General features: G+C 42.5%; 1 protein-coding gene across 9 annotated transcripts in view; it reads left to right on the top strand.

Annotated features, from left to right (window-relative positions):
- Positions 1-27,647, top strand: part of NAV1 (neuron navigator 1) — a 526,544-nt gene that overhangs the window by 482,436 nt on the left and 16,461 nt on the right. For all 9 annotated transcript variants that reach the window (XM_056557725.1, XM_056557730.1, XM_056557732.1 and 6 more), the window contains 2 exons: positions 14,193-14,389; positions 15,371-15,489. In XM_056557725.1, the coding sequence (XP_056413700.1) occupies positions 14,193-14,389; positions 15,371-15,489 (316 nt within the window). The remainder of the gene's footprint in view (positions 1-14,192; positions 14,390-15,370; positions 15,490-27,647) is intronic.

A 27,647-nucleotide genomic window follows, 5' to 3' on the forward strand; every position in this document is an offset into this window, starting at 1 on the left:
CGGTCAACCTCATCATGACACGGCCAGCTCCAATCGAAGCAACGAAACTTCCCATTCAGGAGAAAACTAAATTTCTCAACTCCAACCGTAGAACAGACGTCCAAACGAAAGGACTAGATCAGCAACCCCAACTCGTCCTGACATAACGGTCAATAACCTGAAAGAGAACAAAACACATACCATGACATGGTTGGATAAACAGGGAGGGATGATACTTGCCTCCTGTCTTCATAAAATCCATATTTTCTCCCGAATGAGGTCCCTAGCTGACTGCGATAAACCTCTATCAGAGAGGGAACCCCCGAGATCTTCCAAGCCACCAGAGGCAATTGATCTGTCAGCACCAGCGGGTGCAACTCCCCCACCGGACCCGTCAGAATCGATGGAAACTGCGGGCAAATCCTTGGGTGATCTATGGTCATCCCCAAGACCTGTGGCAACCACAGCTGGTTCGGCCACCATGGAGTAATCAGAACCAGAGTCGACTTCTGCGACTCCGTTTGCCATAACACTCTGGGAATCATGGCGAATGGGGGAAACGCATACAGCGTCCCCCGAGGCCAAAACTGTAGGAAAGCATCTGTCGCCAACGCTTCCGGATCCGGCCTCCAACTGAAAAACTTGGGCAGTTGGTGATTGAGCCGCGATGTGAATAAATCCAGCGCAAGTGGCCCCCATAAGGTCTGGATAGCCTGAAAAACTACCGGATGCAAGGTCCAGTCGCTTCCGTCCACCAGGTGTCTGGAATTCCAATCCGCAACTGAATTGGAAACGCCCGGCAAATACTCTGCTTGAAGAAAAATTTTCCTCTCCAGGCAGAAAATCCACAGCTCTTTCGCCAGATCCGACAGTTGTCTCGACCTGGTGTCCCCCAAACGGTTGACATATCGTACAGCGGAGATATTGTCCATGCGTATGAGCACACAACAATTTCTCCGTCGGGGCACGAAACTGCGCAGAGCGAATGTACCCACTAATAACTCCAGGCAGTTGATGTGTAACTGCGCCTCGATCGGGGACCATTTGCCCCCAACCCCCCATCCCCCCACCCCCCCGTACTGGACGACCCGCACCAGGCTCCCGACCCCTCGAGACTGGCATCCGACTCTATAATCAAATCCGGCTTGGAATTGAAGATTGTCCTCCCATTCCAATCCTGGACATGCCGAAGCCACCACCGTAATTCCTCTCGTGCTTCCTGCGACAGAGGGACCAGGGCCTCGTACGTCCGGCCGCCTGACAAATGAGTATTCTTCAACCTCTGCAGTGCTTTGTACTGAAGCGGCGCCGGAAAAATCGACTGCACCGAGGCCGCCAACAGGCCCACAATGCGAGCCACCGCTCTCAAAGTCACCATCTCCTTGCGTAACAAACTCCTTATTTCCTTGCGGAGCATCGCAAGCTTCTTGTTGGGCAGACTCAAGGTCGCCAACCTTGTATTCACCACAAATCCTAAAAACTCCATCTCCTGGGCCGGAACAAGGACAGATTTTTTTCTCGTTGATGAGAAACCCCAATTCCTCGGAGCAGGGACGTGGTCCAGCCCACATGAATCCGAGCCTGATCGTACGAGCAAGCCATGATCAATATATCGTCTAGATAAATGATCAATCTCACTCCTCGACTTTGCAGACACGCCACAACCGGTTTCAAAAGATTGGTGAAACACCATGGGGCGGACGACAGACCAAACGGGAGACAAGAAAATTCCAATGTCTTGCCCTCCCACCTGAACTGGAGGAAAGGTTGAGAAGACCGATGAATCGGTACCGTGAGGTACGCGTCCTTTAGGTCGATTTTTGCCAATCAATCTCCTGGGAGCAATAGGTCCCTGAGAAGATGAACGCCCTCCATCTTGAAGTGGCGATATAGTACGTACTCGTTCAGGTCCCTTAGATTTATGACCGGTCGATGACCGCCATCCTTCTTCTTCACCAAGAAGATATTGCTGAGAAAACCTGGTGAAGACTCGTCTACCGGATGTATGGCTCGTTTGAGGAATAGATCCTCGATCTCCACCTGAACCAATAACCTGTCTGCCTTCGAAAAATGGAGAGGTCCCGGAACACGCCGCTGAATCGGCGTGGACATGAACTCTATGGTATAACCCGACACCACCTGAAGGACCCACAGATCTACCGTAATCCGGGAACAAGCGTTTGTAAAAAAAACGAATCCTGCCCCCCACAGGTATATGTGTCATGACTGGGAATTGCAGACCCACCTGCGCTCCTGCCTCTCAGGAATCCACAGGCACCTCTAGCCCTCCAGGGCCTCTCTCTCGATAGAGAGAACGGTGCGGGGGCAACTGCTGCAGCAACCATCGGGGTCTGTGACCGGTCCTGGACATACTGCCCCGTACCTCTATGATAGGGTCTAAAGTAGGTATCACGGCCGGAAGGGCGACCCCTACCCCTTCCAGCCTTTCCGAAAACCTTGTTCCCAAGATTCTTTTTTAGGGAATTTTGGGCTTTATCAAGGCCAGAGAACAAACCCACAAATTTGTTAATATTCATTAACAGGGAATCCCCGAACAACAGCCCCTCAGCGGAAGGGCCCGGTTCCTCTGTTGCTAAATGTGAGAGTTGCGGGTCCAAGCGCATAAGAATGGACTGTCGGCGTTCCGCCGACGCGGCAGAGTTTGCATTGCCTAAAAGGCAAGCAGCTCCGACCGCCCACCCTTTCAGGGTCGCTGCATCTACCTGTTCGCCAGAGGCGACGGCCCGCTCCACCATGTTAAGGATCTTGGTGATAGGACCGAGGAGGTCCAACAACTTATCTTGGACCGACCGAAAAGAGCGGTCAATCCCTTTTTTCGGGTTTTTTCCCGACTTCATCAGATATTTGACCAATATAGGATCTAATTCGGGTGTAACCGCCACCTGATTGGCCAGGGAATGCCGAGGACACTCCGCACAGAGTTTATTGCGATTACTTTTGCCCAATGGTTTACGGAGCCAGGCCTCCAAGTATTTGGCCCCTTCCGGAATGGGGGTCCATTCCCCAGGCCGTGGGTGCTTAATGTCCTCAGGGTCAAAGAATGGCACGCCCTGGGAATCAAGGATAGCATTGGGAGAAACTACGCCCTCATTAGCGGTGTCGTGGAGGGCCTTTCCCTCTTCCTCGTAGTCAGCTTCCTCCTCATCACCAGAGTCAACAGACTTGGACAACACCGACTCGATCTCTGAGTCCACCTCAGAATCGTCCACAAAAGGGTTGGGCTTGACCCGTTTAGCCGCCCTAGCGGCCTTATGCACAAGGACATCTTCCTTGTGCAAGGGTCGTTTTCCCCACGATTGGTCATCGCCCCCAGATATGGGGTTGGCTTGATTATTTATGCAATCTCCCGCCACAGGAGAGGTCTGAAAGTCCGATGTGTGGTTTCTCTTCCGGTCAGACTTGCCGGGTCTTTTTGAGCTAGAAGCTCCTGCGTCAACCATCTCCAAACTAGAAACGGTAGGTTGAGGGACATATACATCGCGACGAGCACTCGGCATCACCACCGACACAGAATTAGTTATGACATCATTCAGGAATGACCTGGCCGATGTCCAGGCCGATTGCACCGACTGATTGACCAGCGCAGTTATTTGATCCGTAGACATAGACTCCGTCTGCTGCATTTTATTGGGGCCCTCCCCCAGGGTCACGGTACCTTTGTCAATAGACATAATTAGAAAAAATCCTGAAAGGTGGGAAAAAACTGACACCCAAGGATATGTGGAGAAAAGAAAAAACAGCAAACTTTAATTCAAATAGAAAACGGGGGGGGGGGGGGGGGGAGGGGGGAGAGGGTAAGATGGTCCCCACACACCCCAGTACTAAATTACAGTGTAGCAGAACAATTATAATAAGTGCATACAAAATATATATCTTACACAGCCAAGGACCTGTAGAGAGAGCAATAAATCACCACTCTCCCTACAGGTCCCTGCCGCCGACAGCGCTGCAGAGCGCTCTTGCCGGCGCTGCTGTCAAAACGAGGCCCGGAACGCAGCTACCCGAGCAGAGGGGAGGGGGCGTGGCTAGCACAGAGATTCGCGCTCAGGCCGATAAGAAGGGCGGGCCCGGACAACAGCACCCTGACGTCACCAGAAATGGCGGTGAGTACAGGGAACACCAGGGACAACGGGGAAAACAAAACCGCAATCAGGCGAGGCGCGGGACCGGGAGAAACCGGAGCGCGCGCTGACCCACGGGAAGGGAGACACAAAAGGGGATAAAAACACCTATAAGCCCCGGCGTATACAGTATCTACGCTGGGGACAGAAACAAAAAACAAAAAAAAACGACAGAATAGAAAAAAAACCTGGAACCAGAGTTCCAAGTACACCAAGGGGTAAAAGAAAGAAAAAAACAAACTTGGCCTCACAGTAAGCACTAAATAGAAATTGAGCACTCAGGGTACTTATCTGGTATGAAGCAAAAATGAGGAAAATCCGGCTCCCAGGACTGGATAAAAATAGTAACTTTAATGAATCATATTAAAATCCAAAGTAGAAAAAAAAGAATGAGGTAAAAGCACAAACGAAACGCACCAACGCGTTTCGACTTGTTAACAAGTCTTAATCATGGTCCGTCTTCATCCTTTGTACCTGGGAACACGGCCCTTGCTCATTCCGTGGCTTCCGCTGGAAGGTGTGCTGAGTTCATTGTGATCTGGGTCTGCATGCTGCTTATGGTGAGCTGAACCTTTACCTATACTTTTTTGTACTTATCTGGTATGCAGCTAGTGAGCAGAAAGAAAGAGGATGAGGGTGGAGCCGGAGCCAGTTTTATAGGGAGCAAGTTGGATGGGATTGGTGGGAATGATGATTAGGGTGCGGTCAGGTTGCTAGGTGACCTGCATCCAGGTTTTTTTCTTTCAGTGTTAAAGTTACTTTGCATTTCTTTCTGCTAGTGAGTTTAATTAAGAAGGAAGATGCATTTTGATACCAGCCTCCTGTCTGATATAAAATCAGCAACAAGTGGGACACAATCATGAAGTGGAACGAAATTTATTGGATATTTCAAAGTTTTTTAACAAATAAAAATCTGAAAAATTGGGCATGCACCACCATGTTTGACAGTGGGGATGGAGTGTTCAGGGTGATGAGCTGTGTTGCTTTTACGCCAAACATAACGTTTTGCATTGTTGCCAAAAAGCTCGATTTTGGTTTCATCTGACCTGAGCACCTTCTTCCACATGTTTGGTGTGTCTCCCAGGTGGCTTGTGGCAAACTTTAAACAACACTTTTTATGGATATCTTTAAGAAATGGCTTTCTTCTTGCCACTCTTCCATAAAGGCCAGATTTGGGCAGTATACGACTGATTGTTGTCCTATGAACAGAGTCTCCCAGCTGTAGATCTCTGCAGTTCATCCAGAGTGATCATGGGCCTCTTGGCTGCATCTCTGATCAGTCTTCTCCTTGTATGAGCAGAAAGTTTAGAGGGACGGCCAGGTCTTCCTAGATTTCCAGTGGTCTGATACTCCTTCCATTTTCCATTTTAATATTATCACTTGCACAGTGCTCCTTGGGATGTTAAAAGCTTGGGAAATCGTTTTGGATCCAAATCCAGCTTTATACTTCTCCACAACAGTATCTCGGACCTGCCTGGTGTGTCCCTTGTTCTTCATAATGCTCTCTGCGCTTTAAACGGACCTCTGAGACTGTCACAGTGCAGATGCATTTATACGGAGACTTCATTACACACAGGTGGATTCTGTTATCATCATTAGTCATTTAGGTCAACATTGGATCATTAAGACATCCTCACTGAACTTCAGGAGAGAGTTTGCTGCACTGAAAGTAAAGGGGCTGAATAGTTTTTCAGTTTTTTTATTTCTTAACAAAGTTTGAAATATCCAATAAATTTTGTTCCACTTCATGGTTGTGTCCCACTTGTTGTTGATTCTTCACAAAAAATTACATATATTTATGTTTGAAGCCTGAAATGTGGCAAAAGGTCGAAAGGGGGCCGGATATCTTCACTATGCACTGTATCGTTAATTAAACCGCACTGTCAATGGCGTACGTGCAAAAAAATTCCAAAGTCCAAAATAGTGTATTTTTGGCCACTTTTTATACCATAAAAAATTTAATAAAAAGCGATCGAAAAGTCCGATCAAAACAAAAATGGTACCGATAAAAACTTCAGATCATGGCGAAAAATTAGCTCTCATACCGCCCTGTTCGTGGAAAAATAAAAAAGTTATAGGGATCAGAAGATGACAATTTTAAACATATACATTTTTGGGCATGTAGTTATGATTTTTTCCAGAAGTACGACAAAATCAAACCTATATAAGTAGGGTATCATTTTTTTTTTTTCAATACAAATTCAAAACAACGCAAAGTACATTCTAGTACGAAGTGTGAATCATAAACAGATACCAGGAAAATAGCAGGCAGTAAGTGAGACGCCTGAGTAAGCAAGTTCAATGATATCTCTCATACAATACTCAGCTGTCAGTGCATAGACTTTAGAAAATATCCTGAGTAAATGCCAAAAGGCCCTTTGTCAGGCCCCTACAAAATAGACAAGAACAAATCTCTACCGGACAAAACAAACATGGACAACGACAGGAGGACACTAGGGTGACATGGAGGGTAGGGAAAGAGGGTTAGAAAGGAGGGGAGAGAAAAGCAGATTAAGAAGTGGGGAAGCTAAGGAGGTTGCCTATCCAGAAACCTATCCCAGGGCTCCCATACAGACAGGAAGAGAGGTAAAGAGTAATTAAGAGAGGCAGTAAGATATTCAAGAGAATGTATTTCCCTGATTCTCGCCACCAGATCAATCTCAGATGGAGGAAGGGGTTGCTTCCAGCATTTTGCGATTATAGTTTTAGCCGCTAAGACCATGTGCATGAACAACTTAAATGGCTGTTTGGGTAAGATTTTAGTGGACCAGGGGTTCCAAGGGGACCTGGGCCCCTAGAACTACCAGTATCAGTTTTTTCACCACTTCCCAATAAGGAACAATCACAGGACAGGACCAGAATATGTGAAAGACCGTGCCCAGCCCCATTCCACAATGCCAGCATTGAGGGGGAATTTTTGGGTTCAATTTATTAAGCAGCGCAGTGGTGTGGTACATCCCATTAACATCTTAAATTGCGTTTCCTTATATGCTGTACAAATGGAAGTTTTAGATGCCCGCTGCCAAATTATCTGCCATTGGGGTAGGGTGATATTGACATTCAAAACCTCCTCCCAACGACTCATGTACCGGTGAGATGGGGTAGTCCCATCAGGGGGGGGGGGGGGCAGTAATAATAGAGTAAATGTCAGAGAGAAGCCCTTTCGTCTGCGGCCCCGAGCGGCATAATCGCTCAAAGGACATAGGCAGGAAGACCACATGAGTTCCCAACACAGATGACATGAAGTTCCTGAGCTGGAGATAATGAAGTCGTTCGGAGGAGGGAAGACCGTGTCAGGAAACTAAGTCCTCAAAGGACGGCAGTAGGGGGTTAGCTAAGTCGGCCCAACAAAAGAGCACCCTACCTCCCCACTCCCTGACCATAATGGAGATGAGGCTCGAGGGGGAAGCTGGATGGTAAAAGAAAAACTGCAAGGGGGAGACACGGGAGAAAAGCCGGAATTTCCTGGAGCAATACCCCCAAACATATCTGGAGAAGGATATAGGTCTTAATAAGGGGCCAGGGGGGACTGCAGGAGGGAGGAACTCCAGAGGAACATATTTGGATGGATCAGTGCTAGCCACAGTTTTTCGAGTTCCATCCAATGGCTATATATGTGATATGTGGCTTAAGAAGCTAGATGGCGCAAATGATCAGCCCAGTAATACTTAGCAACTTCTGGTACCGACAAACCCCCATGTGCCTACTCGCCAACATAACCAACACCGGGAGGCGATGCCTCTCACCATCCCAGATTAAACGAAAAATAGCTGATTGGAACATTCGCAAGGCAGGCAACGGAACTCGCACAGGCAACATTTTTAAAAAGTAGACAATTTAGGAAGTATGGTCAATTTTACTGCCACTATGTGCTTGAGACCACCACTAGGGTATGATTTTAATCGTATGGACCTACAGAATAAAGATATGGTGTCATTTTCACCAAAAAATGTACTGCATAGAAAGGGAAGCCCCCAAAATTACAAAATGGTGTTTTTTCTTCAGTTTTGTCGCACAATGATTCTTTTTTTTCGTTTTGCCGTAGATTTTTGGGTAAAACGTAGAAGTAGAATTGGTTGTGCAAAAAAAAAGACATCATATGGATTTTTAGGTGCAAAATTTAAAGGGTTATGATTTTTAAAATTTAAGGAGGAAAAACTGAAAAATGCTTGGTCCTTAAGGGGTTAGTAGGATTCAGATCAGGGCTTATATAAGGCCACTTCAGAATAGTCCAATGTTTTGCTCTTAGACATTCTTTTACGTTTTAGCTGTGAGGTTTGGGTTATTATGCTGTTGGGGACCCATTACCTGCAACTGAGACCAAGCTTTCTGACACTGAGCAGCACATCTCCATAATGCCTTAAAAGTATTTAGATTTCATTATACCCTGTAAAGATTCAAGACACCCTCTGCCAGATGCAGCTATGCAGTTACAAATATATAACAACATAACCAAGCATCCTCCATGCTTTACAATAGGTACAGTGTTCTTTGTGGGCTTTATTTTTGCATCTGCGAACATAGAGTTCACGTGAATTTTCTGTTGAAAATTCAATTATCAAAAAAAAATCAATTATCTCATCTGTCTAAAGGACATTATCCTAGAAGCTTTTGTGACATGCTGATGTGCAATCTGTGTTATTATGCATTATGCAAATTTCAGGGTCACATTTTATGATTTGCTTTCAACAGTGGTGTCCTCCTTAGTTGTCTTCTATTAAGTCTACTTGAAGTTCATCTCTAATTTCTTTGGAATTTGTTTTGGGTTCTTTGGTTACCATTCATATTATATGTCGATTCACTTTTCCTCATCAATTTTCCTCTTGTACCCATGTCCAGTGAGATTGGCTACAGTCCCATGGACCAGGGCTGGTGCAATGGTTTTTGTCACTCTAGGCAAAACCTAATTTTGCCGCCCTCCAATCTTTTGGGGTTTGGCTCTTGGTCTAAAAAATGTATTTTTGTACAATATGTAAACATGGCCTTTGACTGTGTTATACCACTTATTTGTCAATAATACCACAATACAATGCTAAATAACACCACCACACCCGAGCTGGACAATTCCGTAATACAATGACTGAACAACACCAGACCAAAACAAAACTATACCGCCATACCGTGACTGAATAATATCACCATATCAGAACAGAGCAATACCACCATACTATGACTGAATAACACCACCGTACCAGAACAGAAAAATACCGCCATACCATGACTAAATAACACTGCCATACCATGACAGAATAACACCGCCATGCCAGAACAGAACAATACCCCCATACTGTGACTAAAAAACACTGCCATTCCAGACAAGAACAATACTGCCATACTGTGAGTGAATAACACTGCCATGCCATGACTGAACAACAGTTTTCCACAATATTGTAATGGTATATATACACCCTGTTCCAAATTATTATGCAAATTCTATTTAAGTATCACAAATATTAAATATTTTGCTTTTCAGTTTAACTCATGGATGGCATTGTGTCTCAGGGCTCTTTTGATCACTGAAAACAATCTCGGACACCTGTGATAATTAGATTACCAGGTGAGCCCAATTTAAGGAAAAACTAGTAAAGCTGGTTGTTCCACATTATAAAGCAGAGCACCATTTTCATGCAATATGGGGAAGAAAAAGGATCTCTCTGCTGCCGAAAAGAGTGAAATAGTGCAATGCCTTGAACAAGGTATGAAAACATTAGATATTTCACGAAAACTTAAGCTTGATCATCGCACTATTAAAAGATTTTTGGCTGATTCACAGCACAGATGGGTTTATGCAGATAAAGGCACATTGAGGAAGATTTCAGCCAGATCCATGCATCAGATCAAGAGAGCAGCTGCTAAAATACCATTACATAGCAGCAAACAGTTATTTGAAGCAGCTGGAGCCTCTGGAGTCCCACGGACATCAATGTGTAGAGTCCTCCAGAGTCTTTCAACTGTTCTTATACACAGTTGCAAGACTCTGGAGGACTCTACATCTTGATGTCCATGGGACTCCAGAGGCACCTTCTATTCTACCACTAACCAATGCTCACAAGCAGAAACTACATGAAGACTAATTTTCAAAAAGTCCTGTTCACTGATGAGTGCCGTGCAACCCTGGATGGGCCAGATGGATGGAATAGTGCATGGTTGGTGGACGGCCACCCTGTTCCAACAAGGCTGCGACATTAGCAAGGCGTGGTGGAGTCATGTTTTGAGCCGGAATCATGGAAAGAGAGTCGGTCAGCCCCTTTAGGGTCTCCGAAGGTGTAAAGATGACCCCTGCAAAGTATGTGGAGTTTCTGACTGATCACTTTCTTCCCTGGTACAGAAGGAAGAACTATGCTTTTCGTAATAAAATCATCTTCATGCATGGCAATGCACCATCTCATGCTGCAAAGAATACCTTTGCATCAATGGCTGCTATGGGATTAAAAGGAGAGAAAGTCATAGTGTGGCCTCCATCCTCCCCTGACCTCAATCCTATTGAGAACCTTTGGAGAATCCTCAAGAAAAAGATCTATGAGGGTGGGAGGCAGTTTACATCCAAACAGCAGCTCTGGGAGGCTGAAGTTCAATGGATGTAAGACTTGTGAAGCTGCTATCAAATAAGGAGTCCTATGTTAAAATGTAATGTGACCTGTTAAAATGTTTAAAAAGTTAAAATGTGGTAAAAGTTTGATTGAAATTTTGATTTCAGTAAATATGCTGTAAACACAACAAATGACAATTTTCAGTTCTTTACAACCTATAAAGTGTTTTGAAACTTACTGTGCGTAATAATTTGGAACAGGACATAGTAAGTTTTTTATGTTTAAAAAAATATAGTTACCATTAGGAGGTTTGTTCAATAAAATTTTAATTGTACTCTTTAGTTCAACTCTTAGTTCATAACATGAGATTTATGCTGACTGTTATTTACATCAATTATTTAAGTAAATGAGAAAAATATAATTGTACAATTGTAGTTTTGCATCATCTGGAGGCACCCTGGTTGGGATGTATACACACACACATATGCTTACCCTAACCTCAAATCTCAACCCCACCCCCAGGGCTTTGATGCAAATACAGGAACACTTGCTCCTCTAAGTGTCCTTCAAGTCGGGCCGCGGAGAGTACACATCCCCTGCGTCTGCTCAGAAACTTCTTATTTTCCTTAAAGGAGAAGGAGTAGTAGAGTTTAAATTTATCTGTGTCATTATGGACAAAGATTAGTTGAAAACTGAGGCTCTGGGCAGAGGGAGGGGGGACATCAGAGCTCTCTCTCTCCCTGCCCTGACAGAGGAGAAACTAAAAGAAAAAAAAAAAAAAAAGAAATCCTGCTCCCTGGCAGCGCAGCACCCTCCTTCAATGTGTGCTGTAGGCCAGTGCTTATCTGGCCTATAGGTGGTGCAAGCCCTGCCATGAACCTTTTAACTTCTGAATAATGTGTGCAACTGTAGTCACAAGAACATCAAGTTGCTTAGAAGAGAGTCTTATGCCTTGTTAAGAGAAAAGAGGTGGGGAGGGGTAGCTTAGTAATCACTAACCAAAAAGGGGTGCTATTGCAAAGAAATGTAATGTTAATTAACCCCTTTCCTAATAAAAGTTTGAATCACCCCCTTTTCCAATTTTTTAAATAAAATAATGTAAATAAAAACATAAAGTCCAGAAATTCGTATTTAATCCCTTAAGGACACAGGGCATACAGACACGCTGATGTCCTGGTACTTAAGGACCCAGGGCGTACCTGTATGCCCTGAACACTTCCGCTCACCGCCGGTAATCCGGTGGTGAAAGGAGCGGGATGCTTGCTGAAATCAGCAGGTACCCCGTGCAAACCCCTCAACCCCCCCCCCCCCCATGTCAACGATCATAATTATCAATTCAGATCGGCGATTTGCGGCATCAACAGGTGACCCAGAAAAAAATGGGTGATAGGTGCCATCTGAGACTGCACCTATCACCCTTTAAGCAGCAGGAGTCAGGTGACTCCTGCTGGGGGTGTCCCTAACGGCACCCACTCCGCCCCTATTCCTGAGGGCGAGAGTGGGTGTCGAGAGTTGGTACCTGGAGCAGAGCCCCTGATTCCAGGCATCAGCGGTGGGATCGGGGCCCAAGGACCGGCGGCGGCAGACAGGAGGATGGAGCGCAGCAGCAGGAGGTATGGCTGTGCCTCCTGCTGTTGCTTAGCAACAACTCCCAGCTCACTCTCTGTGCATGACTTCCTCAACAGCTTCTCTTCCTCCTAATGTTCCCAGCACAGTTTTTCTACTGCTCCTTCCAAAATATATATATGCAGCATGATTCTCAAGCCAGAAAAAATACCAAATAAGTGTATATCAAATGAGCATACTAAAATACACATGCTAAAAAAAAAAACACAACTATTTATTGAATTTTTTTTTTTTAAAGCCATGCTCCTCCATAACCATGTTGAAATCCAAATCAAGCACATTCAGCCTCCTCCTTAAAGCATACCACTAATGGTGTGGTTAACTTTCTGAAAAATTACTATCATGCATCATTAAATATTTGCACAATAGTAATTTTTGATGTGGTGCACTGGAGGCAGCTGCTATGGGGATGGACCGGGATCCATCGCATATGTAAAGCGCTATGTGGTAAGGAGGAAAGAGGCACCGACTTTGAAATACATGTGAGTATGAAAACCGACTATACTGCACAGTGCTGCATGAAAGCCATTTGTCAAATTTTCATTAGAAGTATTTTTTAATAAAAATAAATGTACAAATCCAAAGTTTTATGAAAAAATGTATATAGTGCAGACTATAGTAGGAATTTTTCATGTTCAAATGGGAGGCTATATACCTGAAAATATAAAAATTTTTGCTTTTCACACACACTTACCCTCTAAGATTAGTCAGGCAGGTCCTGGAGGCTCCCAACTAGTGTGTTAAGGCCTCTGCTAGATTGGATGTTTGCCGACATACCATCTGTAAGCTGTTTAAAACTACGGAAACTTCCAAATAAATGAAAAAAGATGAATCTTCTAACCGAGAGTGATGGAATTCTTTAATGGAATCACATACAGCCCAGTATTTTGCATATGAATGTTTCTAACGTGGAGTTGGTGAATACCCACACCTGGGCATTGATATTGTCTGCTCAGAGACTTTCTTTGGTCAATGTCTAATTTTCATCAGTTAATTTTAAGTACATTTTATTCCTTATTACTTCTCAGTTTCAAGTTACCTCAGGAAGCATTGTGAGTTTTTCTGTCTTTACCAGAAAGGTACCAACAATTTTGTCCACGTCTGTATGTACTTCTTTCTGTATTATACTGACTAACAGCCAGTTAGACCCTACACCTGGCAAGTTTGTGTCTTAAAGGGATACTCTGCTGGAAAACATTTTTTTTTTTTTAAATCAACTGGTGCCAGAAAGTTAAACAGATTTGTAAATTACTTCTGTTTAAAGATCTTAAAGGAAAGCAGCTTGCTCCCCCCGCACTAACCAGCGGTACTGATGAAGAGGAGGAGGGAGGGTAGGAATATTGATGAGCTAGGTGGCACTGCGGCCACTGACGTCAGAATGCCATTGCCGGGCGGATCCGGGCACAGTAGGCATCAAACTGATCAGCCAGTACTGCTGGTTAGTGCCGGGGGGGGGAAGCTGACAGTTTTCCATTAATCCTCCCAGTACTTGTCAGCTGCTGTATACACAGCAGAAGTTCTTTTCTTTTTGAATTTCATTTCTGTTTGACCACAGTGCTCTCTGCTGACATCTCTGTCCATGTCAGGAACTGTCCAGAGAAGAATAGGTTTGCTATGGGAATTTGCTCCTACTCTGGATAGTTCCTAAAATAGACAGGAGGTGTCAGTAGAGAGCAGTGTGGTCAGACAGAAAGGAAATTCAAAAAGAAAAGAACTTCCTGTGGAGCATACAGCAGCTGATAAGTACTGGAAGGATTAAGAGTATTAAATAGAAGTAATTTACAAATCTGTTTAACTTTCTGTCACCAGTTGATTAAAAAAATGTTTTCCAGTGGAGTACCCCTTTAATATTATGGAACAATAAATAAAGCGGCTCTGTGGGAATATCCATTGAAAATAATTTTGTCCTCCGCAGGTTGTTAACTTTCTCTAACAATGTGGAACCAGCAAATGGATTCTTAGGTCGATATTTACGTCGAAAGCTGCTAGAATCTGAAGGCAGCATTGGAACTGGACATGGGGAGTTACTCAAGGTTCTGGACTGGGTCCCCAGGCTATGGTACCATTTGCATACTTTCCTGGAGAAGCACAGTACTCCAGACTTCCTCATAGGTATATAAAACAAAATGTTTTTTTTTTCTTTGTTTTGTATATTGGCTACACTTTTATTTTTTATCTTCAACTTTATTTATCTAACTAATTTCATCTTTTCCATTGCTTGACATTAATGCTACTTGTCAATATCAACATATTGTAGTCATATACAGTAGAGTAGTTAATGCAAAATTATACTTAAAAAAATAACTCACTGATGTAGATCAATAAAAATTCTTAGACAGTATAAACTGAAACTATCCAATGTAAAATTGTGCTAGATTTATTATAGTTACTCATGTTCTTTTGAAATCTTGTGCATCTTTATACTTCCTAGTTTAAGATTAGGCCTTCTATTAGTTGTCTTACTTTATGCCAAATTTGTGCACCAAAATCATGGAGCATGCTGCTGCATTTAAGCCACCTCTTTCAGCAAAGCCACGCACACTTCTTGCCTCCTTCTTGAGAAAGACTTAAAGGGGTACTCCACTGGCCAGGGTTCGGAACATTTCGTTCCGAACGCTATGTGCGCACTGCGGGGATCAGCCACACCCCCATGTGACATCAGGCCACGCCCCTCAATGCCATCACGCCCCCTCCCATAGACTTGCATTAAGGGGGCGTGGCGTTACGTCATGAGGGGGTGAGGCCGGCTCGCGCACAGCCTTCGGAACTAAAGGTTCCGAACGTTGGCCAGTGGAGTACCGCTTAAAAGGTGCCTTAAAGACATAAATATGTGGTACAAGTCATTGAAGCGCACACAATTTTATTTATCTCCCCCACTGTGTTTTACATTTCAATTTGCACTGCAACCTTTGATTTGCATTATACCTATATGAAGTCAGAGTACAACCTTACTGTAACCTTAAACAATTTGAAATACAATTTGAAATTACTTAAAGCTGATTGTAGTTAATTTTAATAAATCTTTTTGTGAAATGGCTTAGAGATCTCTTAGGAAATGAAAGGTTGAATGATAATCCTTGTTTGCTTTTATAGGCCCCTGCTTTTTCTTATCCTGTCCAATTGGCTTTGAGGATTTCCGTGTGTGGTTTATTGATTTATGGAACAACTCTATAATTCCTTACCTTTCAGAGGGAGCCAAAGATGGACTTAAGGCAAGTGTGCTTCTATGTAGTGCTTCCCATTTTAAAAAGAGTAATACTGTTCTAGTAGTCGTAAAGGATATTCCAGTTTAAATTTTTGGATTGGACATACAGTTTTGTATTTATTTAAAATTATTTTTACGTAGCTTTGCTTTTCCATATCATTGCCGTAAACTGTCCGCACTATGGAATGGTTTAGCTAAGTTATGGGAACTCTCATATTTAGCAACAGGGTTACATATGTACTGGGTAAATTCCCAAGAAACAACCAAAATAAAACAAAATTAATGGTTAGTGCAGAAATGGTTTAATGGTTATTGCTGGAAGTATTTTACTGTGTGTGTTTACTTATGTAGCTGCTTGTCTCTATCATGACTACCTGTCTGTAGGTAATGATTTTATGTTTTTAATTAAGTTAACTGCCAGAAAATTTCATAGGACTCCTTGATATTGTATCCAATCTGTTCTTTCCACAGATTCTTTTCTGTGAAATTATTTGAATGTCCTCCTATTAAACTAGACACCTTGTAGAGAGCTAAGGCATGTTGGCAACCTGTTAGTTCCTAACACAGCAATGTATACTTACCTGAAACACAGCTGTAGAATCTAAAGTGTTGGTAGCTAGATGACATTTAAATCTCAATAAAAGTTTACTGACACATTTCTTAAGCCTGCCATTTCTCGTTGATGCCTTAAATGCCAAACAACTTGATTGTAGAAAATTCCCCACTTTACATTTACTGCATAGGCTTTGGTGGAATTTGTGAGACGTGTACAATGTGATGGGGTGAACCCCTACAGTTCTACCTGGCATACCCCATTGTTAGGCAAAGGTTTTTCCTTAAGGGCTTTGCCTCATGGATTGAGAGAGGAATCAGGAGCTGAAGCATTTGGATCAATTCTACACTGAACTTGCTCTGCCCCACTCGAAATTTTCTATATATTTGCAACTCTGTCATGCTTGTGCAGCAGGGTGACATGTATTATCATTGTGGGTAAATCAGGTGTCATAAGTGAGTATAGTTGGGACCTCAGGAACTACAAAAGGGCTTATTTCTTCTATATACCAACACTTTCTCTCCAGACATTAAAAATAACTAACTCACACAAAAATAACTTTGGGAGGAAGGTATTGGTCCTCCTGGGGTAGGTCATTGGGAGTAGAAGCTACAGATGGTGCCTGGACATTGTCTTTGCCAATTAAACTTTTTACATAAAGTGGCCTTTTTATACAAAATAGGGGCATGTGCTGCTACTTAAAAAAACATTAAACAAATGATGCCTTAGTCAAGTAGGCATATGGTAAATGTTAATTATTAACAAATTTATGAGCCATTATGACAAATGCAGATTTTCCTAAATTTTTCGTAACACTTTTCATAAATTAACGCTGAATGTGTTGACAAAAAACTACCACTTGCATAAAGTACATTGGGAGATTTATTATTTGTGTCATTTTTTTTAAAGGAGTACTCTGCCGGAAATCATTTTATCCCCTATCCAAAGGATAGAGGATAAGATGTCTGATCACTGGGGTCCTGCCACTGGGGACCCTCGCAATCTTCGGGCCGGCAGTGGCGACATCTAGAACACAGAAGTTTGGAGCCTTGCACCGGATGACTGGGGTGCCACAGCGGAGATTGCAGGGTTCCCCAACAGCGTGACTACCACGATTAGACCTCTTATCCGGCGGAGTACCCCTTTAAGCACAATTTATTTTTGCAAAAAAAATTATAAAAATGTGCAGAATTTTTCATAAATTTTGGCACAGAAAATGCCCCCTTTTACAAAAACAATTACCCTAGCACAAAAACAAGGCTTTGTTTTCCTCTTTTTACGCCAAGTATAAGCAAATTCAGCTTGTTAAATCACATGTAATAGGTATAAACATAAGCATCCCAAAGTTTGTGAAATGTGTAAGATTAGAAAATGGGGCTCTTTCCTGAAGGCCAAAATAGGCTTCATCCTTAAGGGGTTAAATATGCATACCACAGTCCAAAGCTTCAATTTAGTGTTGTTATACACACACACAGCAGATACTAAAGGAATAGAAAATGTATAGACTTCTTCCTGCCTGTTCCATTTCTGGCTTTCAAAAAAGCACTATTACAAATTATTTTTTACTGAGTGTTACTTCAAATACAGTTTGTTTTGTAAAATTTTGTATTCAGTGCCACAAGAAGATATACAGCTTCAGAGCACTGTTAACTGCCCCTACCTCACTAGAAGGAGGAAGGGGTTAAATAGCTAAATCAATGGCTATATACTTTATACTTTCAAGTCAAATCTCTCTTTTTCTATACTTGAGCCTCTACTGACCGTCAAGTTATGGTGAAGTTCACAGTCTGGAGCGGGAGTGATAAGACATAGGCAAGGATTCCACTTGGTTTTTTTCTGGCAGTTTTTGGAAAACTGCATCTGCAGTTTTTGAGCCAAAGTCAGAAGTGGATCCATAATGGAGGAGAAGTATAAGTCCTTCCTTTATATGTCCTATTCCTTTTGAATACACTTCTGGCTTTGGCTCAAAGACTGCAGTGGCAGTTCTCCAAAAACTGCCAGAAGAAAAACCAAGTGGAAATTTAGCCTTAGGCAGGCTGTCTTCATACTTTGCACCTTTAACATGCCTTTTTATGTGTGTCAAAAGTGTACTAAACAATTATTTTGTTTTTGTCTTCTTTTGTCTTTCAGAAACCGGTATGTGGAGGAGTTTAGTAGACTTTGACGATTACCAGCGTTTTTTTTTATTTTTTTTATTAAATGGCTAATGAGGGGTGTAGAGTTGTTCATTGTAATAAGCATTACAATGTAATACATTATTATTTTAGTACCCGCCACCACCAGGGATACCAGAAAGAATGGGGTACAGTCCAGATCATAAGAATATTATATTCCAGGACTTGGGCTATAGTAGGCTGGTATTTTTAGGCTGGAAAGGGGAAAAATAAATGAACACCAGGTTGCTACTGTTTGTTTTGTGTCTATCTTATGAAAAAATATGGTGTCCCTTCTTTTTTAAAGGGATATTCCAGGCAAAAACTTTTTTTTATATATCAACTGGCGCCGGAAAGTTATACAGATTTGTAAATTACTTCTATTAAAAAATTTTAATCCTTCCAATAGTTATTAGGTTCTGAAGTTGAGTTGCTGTTTTCTGTCTAACTGCTTTCTGATGACTCGCGTCCCGGGAGCTGTCCAGCTCCTATGGGGATATTCTCCCATCATGCAAGGGATATTCTCCCATCATGCACCGCTCCCGTGACGGGACATCATCATTGAGAAGTTAGACAGAAAACTTCAGAAGCTAATAACAATTGGAAGGATTAAGATTTTTTAATAGAAGTAATTTACAAATCTGTTTAACTTTCCGGAGCCAGTTGATATATAAAAAAAACATTTTCGCCTGGAATAACCCTTTAAATAAACGTCCAGGTACAAAACAAGGCCATTTGGCCCTTCCCAGCCTAAATAATGCCAGCCTGCTACTGCCCAATCCTGAAGAATACATTTTTCATGCTCCAGATGGTATCCAGCTCTGGTGGCAATGGGTACTGGAATAATAATAGGGAGCTAGCGGTAGCTCTTTTAGGGGCTAATGATGAGCCTCAGCTTAGTAACAGACACGTATATGTGTTGGTTTCCGCTCCTAAGCCTGTTCAGTGAGTAAGAAAAAACAACAAGAAAAAACAAAACAAAAATAGCTGGTCATCATCGTAGTTCACTGAGTACTGCATAGTCCTCTGCATACTATTATCTGAAAGGGGGAAAAAAAGTGAACAAAAAAAGACAAAAAAATAATTGTTAGTACATTTTGGGTGCTGTCCCCAGCAGGGGAGAGCACCCACAAGGTGGGGGAAGGCTATGATCACACATTACGTTTTTAACATGCCTTTTTTTTATTTATTTTTTAAATGGCAAGTTAAAAATTCATTGTTTGAACACTGTTTGCCTAAGTCTTACAACATCCGCTCCTGACTGTAAATTTCAGAGCAGCCTCACGTGACAGTCTCCAGTACAATATAAGACACAGACTGGACCGGGAGTAGTAAGACCTTTGTCCTGACAGTATACTATAAACAACCATCTATATATATGACTGCTCACTGTATGGCTTTGAGGGGTTAAGTAGCAATTCTCAGCATCACTATTTACTCCCTGGCACAGGGCACTCAGCCCAGTGAGGGGGGGGGGGGGTTGAGTAAACTATGATCTATATAGATTGTTTACTGTCTGTTCCCAAAAGAGTTAAGTAGTGATACAGAGATTAGTGTCTCAGATGACTTTACTAATTGCTCCACTTATAGATGACTCCACTTTGTTAGAAACGGCTATTGGGTTGAAAGGTAAAATGTGTCCACTGGCACTAATATCTGAAATTACAGTCATGGCCGTAAATGTTGGCACCCCTGAAATTTTTCTAGAAAAGGAAGTATTTCTCACAGAAAAAGATTGCAGTAACACATGTTTTGCTATACACATGTTGGACAAATTGGACATAATGTCACACCAAACTCCAAGAATGATCTGGACAAAATTATTGCCACCCTTAAAGGGGTACTCCCGTGGAAAACCTTTTTTTTTTTTTTTTTTTTTAAATCAACTGGTGCCAGAAAGTTAAACAGATTTGTAAATTACATCTATTAAAAAATCTTAATACTTCCAATACATTTTGTGGGCTGTATACTACAGAGGAAATGCTTTTCTTTTTGGATTTCTCTGATGTCACGACCACAGTTCTTTCTGCTGACCTCTGCTGTCCCTTTTAGCAACTGTCCAGAGCAGCATATTTTTGCTATGGGGATTTTCTCCTGCTCTGGACAGTTCCAAAAATGGACAGCAGAGGTCAGCAGAGAGCACTGTGGTCGTGACATCAGAGAAATCTAAAAAGAAAAGCATTTCCTCTGTAGTATATAGAGCCTAAAAAGTACTGGAAGGATTAGGATTTTTTAATAGAAGTAATTTACAAATCTGTTTACATTTCTGGCACCAGTTGATATAAAAAAAAAAAGTTTTCCACGGGAGTACCCCTTTAACTTAATATTAGGTTGCACACCCTTTGGAAAAAATAACTGAAATCAGTCGCTTCCTATAACCATCAATAAGCTTCTTACATCTCTCAGCCGGAATGTTGGACCACTCTTCCTTTGCAAACTGCTCCAGGTTTCTTATTGGAAGGGCGCCTTTTCCCAAAAGCAATTTTAAGATTTCTCCACAGGTGTTCAATGGGATTTAAATCTGGACTCATTGCTGGCCACTTCAGAATTCTCCAGCGCTTTGTTGCCATCCATTTCTGGGTGCTTTTTGATGTATCTTTGGGGTCATTGTCCTGCTGGAAGACCCAAGATTTCGAAAGCAAACCCAGCTTTCTGTCACTGGGCTGTACAGTGCGACCCAAAATCCATTGGTAATCCTCAGATTTCATGATGCCTTGCACACACTGAAGGCACCCAGTGCCAGAGGCAGCAAAACAACCCAAAGACATCATTGAACCTCCACCATTTTTCATTGTTCGTACTGTGTTCTTTTCTTTGTAGGCCTCATTCCATTTTCAGTAAACAGTAGAATGATGTGCTTTACCAAAAAGCTCTATCTTGGTCTCATCTGTCCACAAGATGTTTTCCCAGAAGGAACTCAAGTTCATTTTGGCAAAATGTAGTCTTGCTTTTTTATTTCTCTGTGTCAGCAGTGGGGTCAGTTATGATTTTTACCAGAAGTACAACAAAATCAAACCTATATAAGTTGGGTATCATTTTAATCGTATGGACCTACAGAATAAAGATAATGTGTCATTTTTACCGGAAAATACACTGTGTAGAAACAGAAGCCCCCAAAGTTACAAAATGGCAAAGTGGGGTCCTCCTGGGTCTCCTCCCATAGCGTTTCATTTCATTTAAATGTCGACTGATAGATTGCGCTGCACTGATGCCTGCAGGACAGTTTGAATATCTTTAAAACTTGTTTGGGGCTGCTTATCCACCATCCGGACTATCCTGCGTTGACACCTTTCATCAATTTTTCTCTTCCAGCCACACCCTGGGAGTCATGGGTTGTAAACTTTTTGATAATGTTGCGCGCTGTGGACAAAGGAAAATCTAGATCTCTGGAGATGGACTTGTAACCTTGATATTGTTGATATTTTTCCACAATTTTGGTTCTCAAGTCCTCAGACAAATCTCTTCTCTTCTTTCTGTTGTCCGTGCTTAGTTTGGCACACACAGACACACAATGCAAAGACTAAGTGAACGTCTCTCCTTTTTATCTACTTTCAGGTGGGATTTTTATATTGCCCACACCTGTTACTTGCCCCAGGTGAGTTTAAAGGAGCATCACATAGTTAGTACGGTCGAAAAAAGACATACGTCCATCAAGTTCAACCAGGGAATTGAAGGGTAGGGGTGTGGCGTGATATTGGGGAAGGGATGGAATTTTATACATGCTTGAAACAGTTTTATTTTTCAACAATTCTGAAAGGTGCCAATAATTTTGTCCAGCCCATTTTTGGAGTTTGGTGTGACATTATGTCCAATTGTTTTTTTTTTTCCCCTCCCTTTTTTGGTTTAGTTCCAATACACACAAAGGGAATAAACATGTGTATAGCAAAACATGTGTTACTGCAATGCTTTTCTGTGAGAAATACTTCATTTTCTAGAAATATTTCAGGGGTGCCAACATTTACGGCCATGACTATACATCATTCATTACCCTCAGGTGACATAATCTGAGGCTTTAGATAGTAGCGGTTCTTCCCATGGGAGAGGAAAGGCAGGGTGGAATTAAAACTTTCAACAACAAATTCATATCAGTCAGGAATCCAAGTCTAGGATGAGGAGGAGTAGACAAACATCTCCAAAAAATACACCAGCCCATACTTAGCTTTTTGGTGTATGTACCAAGACAGGTTATTAATCTTGGGGTTATTTAGTTTAGAGCAGTGTTTCTCAATTCCAGTCCTCAGGGCCCCTAACAGGTCATGTTTTCAGGATTTCCTTAGTCTTTTACAGGTGATATAATTGTGGTGATGCCTGATTCACTGACCATAATTATGTCACCTGTGAAAGACTTAGGAAATCCTGAAAACACGACCTGTTAGGGGGTCCTGAGGACTGGAATTGAGAAGCACTGGTTTAGAGACAAGATGTCTTAGGGGCAATCTGATCACAATGTACAAATATATAAATGGACAGTATAGATATCTTTCTAGTGATCTTTATATACCTAGGCAGGTAACCATAACAAGGGGGCATCCTCTACGTCTAGAGGAAAGAAGGTTTCGCCATCATCACAGACAGAGATTCTTTACTGTAAGAGCAGTGAGACTATGGAACTCTCTGCCACATGATGTTGTGAGATTTATGTGGATAGAACATTGATCCAGGGATTTATTCAGGAAGGATTTTTTCCCCTGTCATGGGGCAATTGGCGTCCGCCTCGTGGTTTTTTGTTTGTTTTTTTTTGCCTTCCTCTCGATCAACACAGTAGGGTTTTAGGTTGAACTTGGTGGACTCTTGTCTTTTTTCCACCTTATAAACTATGTTACTGTATCTACAAAATTTTGCGTAGCAGGATAAAAAACGTTGCAGCCCTTTTTTGCAATTCTGACCAATGTGCTTTTACCGATTATTCTGATTTCGAGAGTGTTTGTTTTTTTGTGACATTCTACTTTAACATAGTAGTAAATTTTCGTTGTTACTTGCATCCTTTCTTGGTGAAAAATCCCAACATTTCATGAAAATTTTGAAAATGTACCATTTTTCTAACTTTGAAACTCTCTCCATGTAAGGAAAATGGATATTCCAAATAAATTTTATATTGATTCACAAATACAATATGTCTACTTTATGTTGGAGGGCTTCAAAGTATAGAAACAATTTTCAAAATTTTCATGAAAATGTCTAAATCTGAATTTTTCAGGGACCAGTTAAGTTTGAAGTGGATTTGAGGGGCCTTTCTGTGAGAAATACCCCATAAATGACCCCATTATAGAAACTACACCATCAAAGTATTCAAAATGACATTCAGAAAGTTTGTTAACCCTTTAGGTGTTTCACAAGAATAGCAGCAAAGTGGAGTAGAAAAATCAAAATCTGCATTTTTTACACTAACTTGTTCTTGTAGCCCCATTTTTTTTATGTGGTATTAGGTGGAAAAAAAAATTTGTAGCCCAATTTCTTTCGAGTATATACCTCATGCCTCATATGTTGACATAAAGTGCTCTGTGTGCTCACAACATGACTCAAGATGGAAAGAGCAACTGTGGGATTTTTTAAAACAAATTTTGCTGTCATGGTTTTTGGGGGCCATGTTGCATTTAGGAAGCACCCATGGTACCAGAACAGCAAAAAAAACACATGGCATACTATTTTTGAAACTACACCCCTCAAGGAACGTAACAAGGGGTATAGTGAGCCTTAACACTTCACAGGTGTTTGACGACTTTGCGTTGAAGTTGGACGTGAAAATGGAAAATTAGATTTTTAATACTAAATTGATGGTGTTACCCCAAATTTTTCTTTTTCACAAGGGGTAATTGGAGAAAATGGACAACAAAAAAATTTGAAGCCCAATTTCTCCCGATTAAGAAAATGCCCCATATGTGGATGTTAAGTGCTCTGCTGGCGCACTACAAGTCTCAGAACAGAAGGAGCGCCATTGGTCTTTTGAAGAGAGAATTTTGCTTAACATTGAAGTCGGGAGTCATGTACATTTTCAAACCTCCCCATGATGCAGGACAGTAGAATCCCCCCACATGTGACACCATTTTGGAAACTAGACCCCTCCAGGAACGGTTACAGTGAGTACTTACACATCACAGGTTTTTTGAACAGTGGGCCGTAAAAGTGATAAAATTCAATTTTTAACACTAAATAATGGTGTTACTCCAAATTTTTCATTTTCACATGGTGTAATAGGAGAAAATGGACCCCAAAATTTGAAGCCCAATTTCTCCCGATTAAGAAAATGCCCCATATGTGGATGTTAAGTGCACTGCTGGCACACTACAGGTCTCAGAACAGAAGGAGCACCATTGGTCTTTTGAAGAGAGAATTTTGCTTAAAATTGAAGTTGGGGGTCATGTACATTTTCAAACCTCCCATTATGCAAGAACAGCAGAAACCCCCCACATGTGACACCAATTTGGAAACTAGACCCCTCAAGGAATGTAAGGGTTACAGTGAGTACTCACACCTCAGAGGTTTTTTGAACAGTGGCCTGTAAAAGTGAAAAAGTAGATTTTTTATACTAAATTGATGGTATTAACCAAAATTTTTTTAGTTTCACATGTAGTAAGAGAAAAAAAGCTCCACAAAATTTGTAGCCCAATTTCTCCAGAATAAGGATATACCCCATATATGGCGGTAAAGCACTATGCAGGTGCAAAACAGGGCTTAGGAGTGAGACAGCACCGATGAGATTTGATGCCTAAAGTGGTGCTTTGCACTGCAATGGTTGAGGTTCTGACGTAAAATCTAACAAACAAAAAAACCCGGCCAGTGACCAAAATTTTTAAACTACACCCTCAAGGAAGGTAACAAGGGGTACAATGAGTACTTGTACCTCACAGGTTTTTTGAACAGTGGGCTGTAAAATGAAAAATTGTATTTTTTTACACTAAAATACTGGGGTTAACCAATTTTTTACATTTTCACAAGGGGTAATTGGAGTTACAAATTGGGGTAATTGGGTTGCTAATTTTGGAGGGCTTTTTCCCCTGACTATGGAAACACATCCACATATGGGGTAATGTGTCGGGCGGACGCACAACAAGGCTCAGAAGTCATAGAGGTCTGTTTGCAGGTCTGAGGCCTATGGCATATCAGTAGCTGTTACGGTTATATACATTCAGAGGAAAATACAAAAATGAAACACCCACATGTGACACCATTACAGAAGGAACGCACCCTGAGGAATGGGTATAGGGGGTAAAGAGGACATTTTGAATGCACGTGTGTTTCCTAAATTTATTTTCCAGGAATGGATGAAGGGTAGCTTTTGAAAATTGCAATTCTCAACCTATGCTCTGCTTCATCTTTCTGGCAACAACTATGTGACTCCGAATTGTCGGCTGGAAATACGACAGAGCTCAAGAGCGAGAACTCTTCGCATTTGAGGCCGATTTTTCTTATGGACCTAACAGTTACATGCATTCAGAGGAAAATACAAAAAAGGAACACCCACATGTGAGCCTATTACAAACAGTACACCCCCTATTGAAGGTGTATAGGGGTGAAGTGGAACAGATGGGTGTTCCCTAAATTTATTTTTTTTGGGAGGAAAAAAAGATATCGGTATTGGGAAAGAGGTTTTGGGATTTTTTTTTGGGGGGGAGGGGGTGTTTTTGGTTTTCAAATTTGGAAGACAATGTACTCTGGACTGGTACATTGGAGTCGAATTCTGGGGAATGAAAATCAGGTGAAAGGATAAAAAAATTTGAACTCCATGGAAGTGTTATACTCCCTGAAGCAATCCTTAATGCAGAGGCCCGGATGATCTGGGTAAGTGTCGCACTGAGTGGTGGTGTACTTACGAATCCCCCTCTTGCAACACACTCTGCATTTTTTCTGGGATCGTCCCTACTTTCCAGTGTGGGGGACCTCACCTGGAAAGTGTTTGCCGGGGACGATCCGGGGGTCCACAGTTACAGAGGTGCTCTGACCCGCTCTTTGGCGGTCACCAAAGATGAGGGTTTCCTCTTGAAACTGCAGGTATGTCCCTGTGTTGCCAGCGTACTGGGACAGTACAAAAGAGTTGTACATGGCAACCTGTACCATGTTGTAGACTGCAACTTTTTTGTACCATACCCGTGTTTTCTGCATGGCATTATATGGTTTTATTATTTTACACAATTGTACATTTAGTTTTTACAGCTCAAGTACATAACCTTTCACTTATCCACATTAAATTTAGGAGGATTCCCTTGTCTGTGCCCAAGCCTCCAGCTTCCCCAGATCCCTCTGTAATATTATGTTATTCTCCTCTGTGGTGATCACCCTACCCAGTTTAGGCTGCATTCACACTTCGTTTTTACATTACTGGTGCAAGATCCGGCTGGGGGAGGGGCAAACCGGGCTCTCTCATACCCCAGCCGGGCCAGCGCTGAACTCCATTTACTTTAATGAGCCAACCGGAGTCAAACGGTGACACCGGTCGGCTCATTTTTGACCCGTATCCGGTTTTGTGACTGGACCTAAAACCATAGTATACTACGGTTTTAGGTCCGGTCAGGAAACCGCATACGGGTCAAAAATGAGCCGACCGGAGTCACCGTTTGACTCCGGTCGGCTCATTAAAGTAAATGGAGTTCAGCGCTGGCCTGGCTGGGGTACGGGAGATGACGGTTTGCCCCTCCCCCAGCTGGATCCGGCACCCGTAATGTAAAAACGAAGTGTGAATGCAGCCTTAATGTCATCTGCAAATATTGAAATTCTAATCTGTAATCCCCTTTAAGGTCGTTTAAGAGGTAGTCGAGTTTAAAAATACACATTGACTTTGTTTTAAACTATGTTTTTTTTAGGGATTATTAAGATGGCTCTACTTTCCTAGAATATAATTAGAAATGCTTTAACAGGTTAAAGGGGTACTCCGCCCCTAGACATCTTATCCCCTATCCAAAGGATAGGGGATAAGATGTCAGATCGCCGCGGTCCCGCTGCTGGGGACCCCCGGGATCCCCGCTGCGGCACCGCGCTATCATTACAGCACAGAGCGAGTTCGCTCTGTGCGTAATGACGGGCGATACGGGGGACGGAGCAGCGTGACATCATGGCTCCGCCCCTCATGACATCACGGCCCGTCCCCTTAATGCAAGTCTATGGGAGGGGGCGTGACGACCGCCACGCCCCCTCCCATAGACTTGTATTGAAAAGGGCGGGCCGTGACGTCACGAGGGGCGGAGCCGTGACATAACGATGCTCCGGCCCCTGTACCGCCCATCATTACGTGCAGAGCGAACTCGCTCTGCGCAGTAATGATGGCGGGGTGCCGCAGCGGGACCCCGGCGATCTGACATCTTATCCCCTATCCTTTGGATAGGGGATAAGATGTCTAGGGGCGGAATACCCCTTTAAAGGGGATAGTGGTTTGGCAGTCCATCATTGTATTTTGTAGTTGTTAAGGTGCATCATATGCAAGGCAGGGGTAGTGACAGTGCAATGCCCTCATTAAGAGGGATTATT

This window comes from Hyla sarda, chromosome 2 (genome assembly GCF_029499605.1).
Source record: "Hyla sarda isolate aHylSar1 chromosome 2, aHylSar1.hap1, whole genome shotgun sequence".
NCBI classification, from domain to species: Eukaryota; Metazoa; Chordata; class Amphibia; order Anura; family Hylidae; genus Hyla; species Hyla sarda.